The sequence below is a fragment of the Amphiura filiformis genome, chromosome 1 (genome assembly GCF_039555335.1).
Source record: "Amphiura filiformis chromosome 1, Afil_fr2py, whole genome shotgun sequence".
Classification (NCBI taxonomy): domain Eukaryota; kingdom Metazoa; phylum Echinodermata; class Ophiuroidea; order Amphilepidida; family Amphiuridae; genus Amphiura; species Amphiura filiformis.
Window position 1 is genome coordinate 82,358,796 of NC_092628.1, and position 11,191 is coordinate 82,369,986.

The window sequence follows — 11,191 nt, forward strand, 5'->3', positions numbered from 1 at the left end:
CGGTTCCTTTTACCGATTGTCCTCCCATGTTAATCCAGTTAACAAAATGTTAATTTAAAGTCTCATTGCAACTGAATTTTTATTTTTACTTTTCGGATTCAGCTTTGAGTAATGGTGACACATACGATGTTTACAGTAAAAATGATAATTATATTCCAGACACTGTCAAAATGTCAAACTTTGTATTTTTTTGTATTATTTTTAAGTAATTAACTGCAGGTCATTTATTCAGCCTCATAACAGGTTCATACTTCAAAAAATTATGATGAATGAATAGACGTTCATTAAATATTGGGAAAAAAAACACCCAAAATTACTCATGCCTAATTTGCATAATAATATCATGAATACATAATTAGCTGTAATTACCTAATTTGCATAATTAATTACTTTTTGTGTATTTTTTGTTATCAATTGAAAGAACTTGCATACATGTGTGTGCAAAAAAACGCACCTTTATATCATGTACGGTTTTCTATTGGCATCAATTTTGCATATTAATTAGCTGAACTTCGTCATTTTTTCAGGTTTAATTTGTCTGCAGATTGGCCGAAATTGCTAAAATAGTATATTTGGTTAATTTATTATAATTATTCAATGATAGATTTTTTAAATTTTGTTTTCTTTTTAACAAAGTCAGGAAAGATAGGCATTTAACATGTGATATTTAAATTAATGCTGCTTTTTCAAGCAAGCGTCCAAATAAACCTTCAAAAAATGTAGATTTGACGCAACCTGTCGCATCATTAGACACACTCACCCAGGTGGGTCGTAATGTGAGGGGTAGTCCATATGGAATGGAAGATATCCATTCCCATGGCTGTGGTCATTCAGCTTCTTTGCTAATTCAGGAGCGTTGTCAATCTCACCAAAGATGGAAGACTTTAATGGTGAGTGTACTCTTTCACCTATCACCTGCAAATAAAGGGTTCAAAAAATTGAAGTTGATTGCATAATATCACGCACATTTTTTAATATAAAATACAAGGTGAATAATAGCCCATTAGGAATGACTATGTCAAGTACCAGACAACAGAGCACTATATTAGTATCAATAATCCTTATGAGCCAATTAGTGGTTCACAGCAGCTTAGGAGAGTGACAACAACCCTCTGCTAAATCATAATTACTAATTACATAATCATAATTAATCATAATAACTGTGATTCCGAACTGAGATGTGAATGTACACGGCTCATGAAGGATTGAGCTCCATAATCAATGATCTTTCCAACTACACATTCTAGGATTCCATTCCAAACAAACATGGACTGCAACATGGACGAAAGTTCTGCCGGTTGACAAGGTTCTCGAGACTGGCTCATTCAGTGTATGACTTGGCAGAGAGAGACTGGAGCGAGTGGCTCGTCAGTGATCACATCAGGCTTGGGCAGCAATGATTTCAACAATGTATTATGAATTGATAGATGCACGATTTCCTTCAGATTTTAAATTTGTGATTCTATACTCAAAATGCTGCAGTAATACTAGTAATAACTATCGGGAAGGGTTTCTGTTCATTTTAAGCTGAAATATATAATACGGTAAACCCCAATTTTGGCAGTTTAACATGAAGTTCTATGGGATGATATAAAGTCATATTTTGTCGAACTTTGCTTTAATTTGTTGACTTAAAAACACGGAAAACCCATACCAATGTACAGTAGGCATGGCGGCCTACACACCTAATTATAAGGATTCAGAAAAAAAAATTTGGGCTTCCGGTGTAGATATTTGAATAGCGCTCAAATTTTAATCAAACTGGTCTCAAATGGTCTAGCATCATGGAAGGGAGGATTGAAAAGAATCTTTCTCAAGACGACCATCATGCGGTTATTGTTAACTACATGTATGCACACAACACAGGGGCACTCACAGTAGGCAACTGACCCCTACTGGTAGCGCTGTATTGTAGATATAGGAGATGAACTAGTTAGCGTCATATATCAAAAAGTATAAAAGCTATGATTTTAGTACTTGCTCAATGTTTCAATTACTTATTCTTTTCAAAATATCTGAATTTTCAACACGGTACAAGCTTTAATAACGGGGACCATACATTTGTATGAGAAAGAAATCCTACCATCTATCAAAACTCCCGTTTTATTCCAATGCACATTGTGCTTCACCGGGCCGCCATGACTTGGTCGCATTTGGAAGAGGGGTGTCACGAAACCGTAATAGGTACAAATTTAGTACTTTCTGTCAATCAAGTATGGTTTATTCTCTACATGTCAATCTTTAAATCATTAGCATAGTCCTTATAATAACGGGGGACCGCCTTGATGAGTAAATGACAGCAAACCAGTGAAAAATACCACAAAACTCGGTCAGTAGAGCTCCGTCCGTACATGTCAATAGCGTCATTATCGATTGCATTAGTCGACCGTAACGGACAATTCGATCGCTCATTGGATTAATATTATCACGTGGTAATAAATTTGCGTTGGACAATCGATTACTATATTGGTTTAGTACTGCATATCTCGGTTTAATCTTCACTAAGCGGGTTTATGGCTGGAAAGGTCATGGTGAATTTGCCGTGGACATAACTGCACTATGCCATGACGACACGCAACATGAACGCGCATCATTAGTTTTCTACCAACGCTAGATATTATTATCGGACAATCAAACGAGAAGTCCTTTATTACAGTTATAATTATGGTAATTGCCAGGCAATCTAACAGAATTTTGGAACTGAGAATCAGGGTACACGTAGGGGGCTGATGGAAATTCAAAGACAAGGCTGCCTTTCGTATGAAACGTAAACTTACCCGCGTCATAGCTCTCGTTTTAGGAACACCGCTCATGAAGGCGATACCAAACGTGTGGAGGCATCGTAACAGACGCGTCACGCCTTCCTCAGACTCCATGTATTCCTCAAATGCAACGTCGGGTGGCAGAGAAGCTTCTAGAGTCTGTCGATCCCAGAATATTCGTGTCTTGTCTTCTTGCCGTTGGTTACTTCGTGTGTAAGATCTACCTAGCCAGTCTATCTGGTAGGATGTGGTGTGTCCATCAGGCCCTTAAAAGAAGGATCGAAATACTTGGCAAATCGGGGAAGCACATATTTCGGAAACTGACTATGTTTTTGACTGCATAAAAGATGCCAATTGGCATTACGTGAACTAGGTACAATTATAGCTGCCACCTTTCCTCTAACAAGTTGAAGTTTTCCTTCTTTTCACTACTGGCCCACATGACTAGCATAATATTACCTTAAAAAACCATAATATGTATAGCGTACCGTGGTCCTAATTCTAAAAACTACAAAGTGGGATTCTAATATACGCCTATACTGCGGCTGCCATGAAACCATTACATATAGTGTAGGGTGCAAAGTGTCAACAGTGGTTCTACTGTCATAAATGTGATACACACTACGGACGAAACGCTATCACTCATGTAGTTTACTGAAAAAAAGTGTAGTCAACATGTACGATATTACGGGGATAGTCTTAACATTTTTAAAACATATGTGGTGTACCGCAAGGTGCAATCCCGTGGTCCCGACGTCTTATAAACAAACATAACTTTCTATCATAGACAGACATTACTTACAAGTGATAAGCAGATTTTTCTTGCCATCGCTAATGGACACCTCGTGAGGAGATATGTTTGGGTCAATATCAATTGGATCGATCAAACGCTGCATATTCTTGCTATTCAAACAAGCATCACATCTAAGGTGTAAAAATTAATTTAAAGTAAATATTAAAGTTTAAAAAGGAACTGTTGGAAACTGCTTATCCACACACACAAAGTAGGGACGGCTTTTTCGTTTTCAGCCAATTTTACAAGTTGACCTCAAATGACCTTTGACCTCAGTATGTGACCTTGAACACCATCATTACATGAAAGCTCATGATGCAACTTTGGCTCAAGTTTGATATAAAATTGGATGGTTTGAACCCAATACACAAATTTATTGATCGAGCTATGAGTTTTAACGAGTCCAATATTTTTAAACTCATAGCGAGACCAATAAATTTTGTGTTGGGTGAAAAAAACATCCAATTTTATCATTATCATGTTTTCAGAATCTTTTCTTGGTCAAAAACATGACTTTTGGACAAAAATGTGATTTTTTGGTCAAAAATGTGATTTTTGGTCAAAAATGCGATTTTTGGTCAAAATATGATTTTTGGTCAAAAATGAGTTTTGGTCAAAAAATTGTAGAAAACAAAATTTTTGGGGAAAAGGTGAGCCTATCCAACACAGTCCAAGTTTTGAGTCCAAGTGTTGATTATATTGGACTCTTCAACTCTGTACAATGTATAGGAAGGAAGATTCTGAGAACATAATAATGGTTGCAATAGGATTTGAACTGTTCATATGACACCAAAAAACTTTACATAATTGTTGACGGACACGAACACACGGACACACCCACACCCCTACCGACACGCAGCCGGAAGGACACACGACTCGTACTGTCATAAGGTATTTTCCTTCGGATGACCTAAAAACTGCGTACACTTCAAATTTGGTTTAGTGACCTGAGCTTTCGACCTTAGCCATGTTAGCGTGAAAGAGAAGACAGCATATACAAACACACAGGTGATCTATTTCCCTTTTTTGTGTACGACTAATACCACACCACTCCACGCCATACATAAATTCTCCCAGTCACATTTCCCCAATATGAAATTTAAAAAAAGTAAAATTAAATTTGGCGGAGGCGGGGTTCGAAGCGGTGTACCTAAATCGTCATTTTACCGAGAAAATGAACATTGAAATAATGGCCGTTGAAGTTTAAAGTGGTCACATTTTGCACTTTCATCGAATCTCGCAGGAGAATGCGGCAGTTTTTATTTTTCTACCTTACATTACATAAACATCGGGTAAATCCACGGCCCCTTCAGAAGTTTGAGCAAAATCCATTCATAACTTGATATTTAAATCGGGGGAAAGAACTTGAAAAAACCCACATTTTATCAGCTAAAACGGAGCCATTTGACCACTAGGCTTTTGTGCTTCCGTGGTGTTTCCATAAGATGCGCCGCGCATGCAGATAAGCGTCGCGTATGCGTAGCGTATTTGTGCGTTAACAAATTGCGCGATACGCAACGCGATGCGTTGTTGTGCGCGTGTACCCTGCTGGTACAACAAAGATTTTCTTTCCTTTTCAATTTCAAACACGAGTGGAATAGTGAAATAAAATCCTTAAAATATTGCAGTTGGAGTTTACAAATCTGGATTTTCATTCCTTGTATTTATAAAAAACATAACAAAGTACAAACATATCAAAAACACTCAATTTTGCGAAAGAAGCAATGTCTAGAGTACACAGCTGCCTTAATAGCGCTCAATTGTTGTTAACTGCGTGTTCTATATACAAAACAATAAACATGATAAATGGGCGTCTATATGGACAATACATTATATCGATTTTGACACGTGCTCGTGTCTCAGTACATTTCCATGGTCAGTAAGATACATACGTTCGATGTTTTGATCAAGTATGTAAATAATCGACATTAGACCCCAAATGTTTTTCAGGAAATAAAAGATTAGATTACCATAAAAACGAAACAGTAATCTTTGGTGGGGTCTAATGTAATATTCACATAGAATTTTCAACGTTTTTTTCTATCCTTATTCTTGCTCAATTAAAAAATTATTTGGCGTATATAAAATTGAAATAAGATTCTCTTCCTCTTCAACGACATCAAATGTGCCACAATTGGGTATCACGAATCGTTATATATGATGTGCAGTTAATATTCATATTTTCTTTTATACAGAGGATGCTTCAGTTTTGACAGGAAAAATATTTTCTTGAAAACCCTCTCACTCGGTTATTTTAAAAAGGTAACCACGCTTCCCTAGAACATGTAGAATGTGCAATAAATTAGCATTAAAATTTTTCTTATTCTAACAGCAAGCGTTTCTAAAATGCAGTAGGCCTATGGCGAAATGTGGTGTAGACTAATACTTTAACTGATTAACTTTCGATTATTTTAATAGTAATCCTCTATTGCAATCGAACTAACTTTTGCGATTTATTATTATCACTTTCACAGTCTCTCTTCGATTAATCCACATGTCCAAAGGCGCTATCAAATGATAGAGAGATTGCTATGTTATAAACGCCCTGCGTATACGGCATTCTATATTGCTAGTCTCGGTTCCGAGCTGGATTGTGCTCATTTGTCACGAAATGACGGGTGGAACAAAGACTAACATCTTGATGATCTGGTCAATGGATGGCGACGCGCTTGAAATTTAATGGTCACCGGGTCCTATGCCTACTTGATGCTACTTCAATACAGCATGCTTTAGATTTTGACTGAAACCAAGGTTAACATTAACTTGTATTTTAGTGCTTCCCAAATACTATGGTTGCCAAAACACATGAGCCTAGGCCCTACTTTGGTAGATTAAGGACAACTACATCCATATATCATGACTTTCAAAATGAGTCTTTTTTGTGGTGAAAATTAGGCGCGTTGCATGAACCTCGACATGCCGTTAAATCATCATATCGTCACCCGTGAGATTTATACGACCTTGGTGCAGTGGCGTGCGCAGCACATTGAAAGTGGGGGCCAGGTTGTTCAGTTCCCAGTCTGATTAGGAGTGTGAGGGGGCAAATTTTGACGTTTTTCCCCCGAATGACCAACAAAAGTGGGGGCCATTGCCCCCCCCCCCCTTTGTGCAACGCCACTGCGTTGGTGTACAAAATGTGAAATCGCAATGTCATTTTTATACGGAAAGTATGACACACACATTTCAATCTCTGCGTATGAAGCTCGGTAGTCATATTTTCGCACATCGCTGTAGCTTTATTATAATGATTTGTTACAAACAAAATTGATCATAATTATTAATAGTTACACTTTCCTTTGTATGTTCAATACCCAGGTCAATATCCTTGATTCCATTTAATATAATTATTGTAAAACGAGCTAAAACGGACACATTTTGAAAATATTCGTTTTCGCCTGCACGGTCATTTCATACGCGACCTCGCATCGTCACAGAAGAGTGGTTTTGAATAGTCACACGGGCGTATGATCACGGTGTTTGGAAAATCTCTCTGAAATCTGCCAACAACGATTTCTGCCATTGAAGGGTAATTGACCCGGGGTAATTGATTGCTATAACAATCCGTTGTTGATATGCACACCAAGAAACCATGGAAGAATCTTATCTCTTTCTTCCATGAAGAAACTAAGGAACTTGTCTTGGTATTTTAGCTACTAGTGGTTCAGGTGGTTTCAGGTTTTGTGTGTAGGCCTATATAAACGAAATACTATTGGAAGTATCTACTGATATGATGCTAATGCTGTTGCGTAATCAAGTCTCTGGTTTCAACTTATGGTCCTGATGGTCTTTATTGTAATCATAATGAAATTTCATTAAAATTAAAGATTAACTTTCATTATGACCATCCTCGCATATTTTTCAATTTAAATCAAGATCTAAATTCGCGTTGATGTACCAGTGGCCAAAACAATAGATGTGCCATTTAATAGTCCTGAATCGAGGCATGTTTGTTCATATCGGACCCATAACTGATATTACGAAAGTTGATGGGTGTATTCAAGTTAATGACACATTATGGTATTATGGAGATTTTTAATGTTGGTTTCTTTCTCAGGCCGAATACATAGTACATCATCATACAGTTCTCACAGATTTCTTTCTCATATTAATGGTGATGTATTAGACTTTCTTTGACGGTCTTACCTGCAATGATCTCGCAACCAGATATAGTTGAAATCCATTCGTACGTCATCAACTCTCATTTCCAAGCAATCGTCATTCAACTTGATGTCATAAGCAACTGCTGCTTCCTTGTGCTGTAATGCTACGTGTACGTAAGATTGCTTTGAATCATCTTCCACTAGTTTCGAAGAGGAAATATGAATAGATCTCCGCGGAGAAAGATTCAGAAAGCATCGTCGTCCAAGAATAGGCACATAAGGAAGCAATCTCAGCATTTTCAATGACAAGTTTTGCCCGACTCTTCCTATGCGTCTTTTATCGTAACTTGACCAAATATAGGTCTATATACATGATATATAGGTCTATTGTAATGAACTTAATAATTAAGTTCTGTTTCGCTATTAAAGAATTATTCTTAGCGAAACAGAACTCATTCACGGGTCAATGGATAAGTATTACACCCAGTACCTATCATGCGCATTATGCATATCCATTTGAAACAATATAAACCCAACCCAGAAAGTATCGAAACGATTATAGATGGTCAGATATATCGGGAACTGAAATATATAGCAAAAACTTATTTAATGTATATAAAGCGCAGCTTTCTCCTGCGCATTTTGATACCTCTTTTGTTGCTCTACGATATCATTTGGTCGAGTTATGGGCGCTTGAGTGGCTTCAAGTCGGATTTTGAAAGTTGCACTTAGCTCCTATTCAAGCCAAATGCGTTCGTCATGTACACACACACACACAAAATCAAGACAAAAGACACCGATGTGCTCTGTTTACTTAACCATGAACTTTACTTTATTTTACTCCTTCGACTTCCAACTTCAATACTTGCTACCCTTTACTTATCTCTGACTTATCTCATGAACCCTTTCTGCTGACATCTCAATAGGCCTACTTGGTGTGCCCACTATCACTGTCTATCACTGCCTGGATTCGGCGGACAAAAGCAATGGTCATTTATTGGTAACAGTATAACAACGCATTTGGCTTGAATAGGAGCTAAGTGCAAATTTCAAAATACGACTTAAAGTCACCCAAGCGCCCATAACTCGACCAAATGATATCGTAGAGCAACAAAAGAGGTATCAAAATGCGCAGGAGAAAGCTGCGCTTTACATACATTAAAAGAGTTTTTACTATATATTTCAGTTCCCGATATATCTGACCATCTATAATCGTTTCGATACTTTCTGGGTTGAGTAGTACCATTTAAAATCTATGGTAGTACCCATGCCCCTGTCAACAATTATTTGTCAATGTATTGTAATGAAATTCAGATCGTATTTGTAGACAATTTTTAACATTGAAATAAGGCACTACGTATAGGCTACATTGCTTCATAGTTCATAGAGTATCGTGGACCGCACACAATTCGCCGGTGGACCGAATGTGGCCCGGTGCTGCGTGCAAAACCACATACCTTTGCAAATTACATACTTTCCAAAAGTATGTAGTTTTGTGCAAAACTACATACTTCGGCAAAATATGTAGTTTTGCATATGCAAAATATCATACTTTAGAGTCACCATGAAAAATACATGTTTTGCTGGGAAACCACGTGCAGTTCGTGTTTGTGAATAAGGGCGCATGTCACAATGATTGGTAACTTTAAATTTTCTCCACAATCCTAAAGTATAAGCCCGGGAGTATTAGGCTACATATAATATAAATTATTCTTTGAAAGTAGAGAATATTATAATAGTGACCGTATCCATTCTGCCCATAAAGCCGATACCGAACACACAACACATAAACAGCCTTGACCTGCGGCACAGTGTCATCGCCCCGATATCTTCATGGCAGAAATCGCCATGGTAGATTGAATCCACCGCCACGCATGGCCATTATACATATCGACCTGTTTAATAGTTCAGTCGCATACTAATAGGCTGAAGGACATCTGACTAAGGCTATACTGACAATAGCCCCGATTAGCTCGGTGACTAACCTCGCTGTGTGTCAGTCAAGCATGGTATGCCATAGGTCATATCCTTTTAGACAACCTTCACGATTGGCCTATACACTGCGCTATATAATTCGGCACATATAGGCCTAAATCAGAATTATTGCGGAATTATTGTCATTTTTTGACTCAAGACGCAAGCTACTGTCTCAAAGCGCACGCTAGCGACTATCATATCTGTTCAAAATATATATTCATGTGCAAGGAACCACATCTGGTTTCTTTATACGAAATCATTTACGGGAGATATTCATCATTTACTACACCGGTATCCAAAGATTTTCTTCTCATATCAAACTCGTGCATAGCAAATTCACGTGTATCGATCCCGGGTATTTATTTTAGTATCCCTGCTGTACCAAATAATTATTAGCCAGGCGATGTCGGTGTGTGCGGCAATTGTCTAAATTCTGAGGGATTTGCATGCTGGCCAGGTAGAAGATAAATACTAGTATACAGAGTGACCTTCAGCTTCTCCGTGTTTGGTCAGACCTACCGTATAGGCGTAGGCTGCATGGGGTGTATCCTGCATAAATTAGTGTTCTTGTTCAAACCTGAGACTAGTATACCTCAAACACATGTTTCACACTTAAGTGTACGCTGCATGACTGTATGTTTCTGTTTTCAGGGATGATTATCCTAATGTCTAATAAATGATGAGGGACAGTAATTTGGTAAATGCACCATAACAACACACATCGCGCGGTGTTTCTTTATGCAAAATCAAAGTTATGCAAAACATGATACTTTGTAGAAGTGAATGCTATATATTCTTTTACTATACCTCATAAATATTTATTAGGTAATCCATACATCTTATTGGTTAATAACGTCAGCGTCCGAGTACGGTATTTTGACTACTTCCCCGCGCTTGTGCAATTACGCGCACGCGGGGAAGTAGGAAAAACTTCCGCACCCTACTACCACACGGTGTATCGACCCCGCGCGTCACCATTTCTTTTGACGTAGCATTATGCTACACAACGGCGATTCTGCAGATGCGTTTATCGTGAAAATGGCGTATGTTATTTATGGAATGTTAAAAAGAAAATTCGAATAATATAGGTCAAAATATAGATTGATTGAACAGAAATCCTCCAATAAAATCAGGTAAGCCAAAATATTAAGCTTATTTACCATGCCGGCTGCCACGTTGACTGGTGTGTGTTTTGAATTTTGTTTACGATTTTACCGTGATAGTGAATATATTTATGAGGTATAGTAAAACAAATACAACATGTTTTATTTCGGGAAAGTAGTCAAAACTACTGGTCCCTCGGTGTTGGATGATTTGACTACTTCCCTCCGCTGACGCGTCGGGAAGTAGTCAAATCATCCAACACCTCGGGACCAGTAGTTTTGACTACTTCCCCTCAAAACATGTTGTATTTGTATACTTCCATGTGATAACGTCACAACACTCTGCAGACCTAACTGCTTGAATATTTTAACTTAATCTTCAGTAGATAGCACTAGGCCTACTGGAGACCCAAATTACACCATCAATTTAATTTAAGCTATCGTCAGTTGTAATAG

The 11,191-nt window shown here is 37.8% G+C and overlaps 1 protein-coding gene across 1 annotated transcript; it reads right to left on the reverse strand.

Moving 5' to 3' along the window:
• Nucleotides 1-756: 756 nt before the first annotated feature.
• On the reverse strand, nucleotides 757-8,009 carry LOC140163569 (trimethyllysine dioxygenase, mitochondrial-like). Its single transcript, XM_072186885.1, has 4 exons — nucleotides 7,699-8,009; nucleotides 3,565-3,686; nucleotides 2,778-3,028; nucleotides 757-915 (listed from the first exon to the last, which is right to left on the reverse strand). The coding sequence occupies exons 1-4, from the start codon at nucleotides 7,950-7,952 to the stop codon at nucleotides 757-759; spliced, it is 786 nt and encodes a 261-aa protein (XP_072042986.1). The 5' UTR covers nucleotides 7,953-8,009.
• Between the last annotated feature and the right edge of the window lie 3,182 nt (nucleotides 8,010-11,191).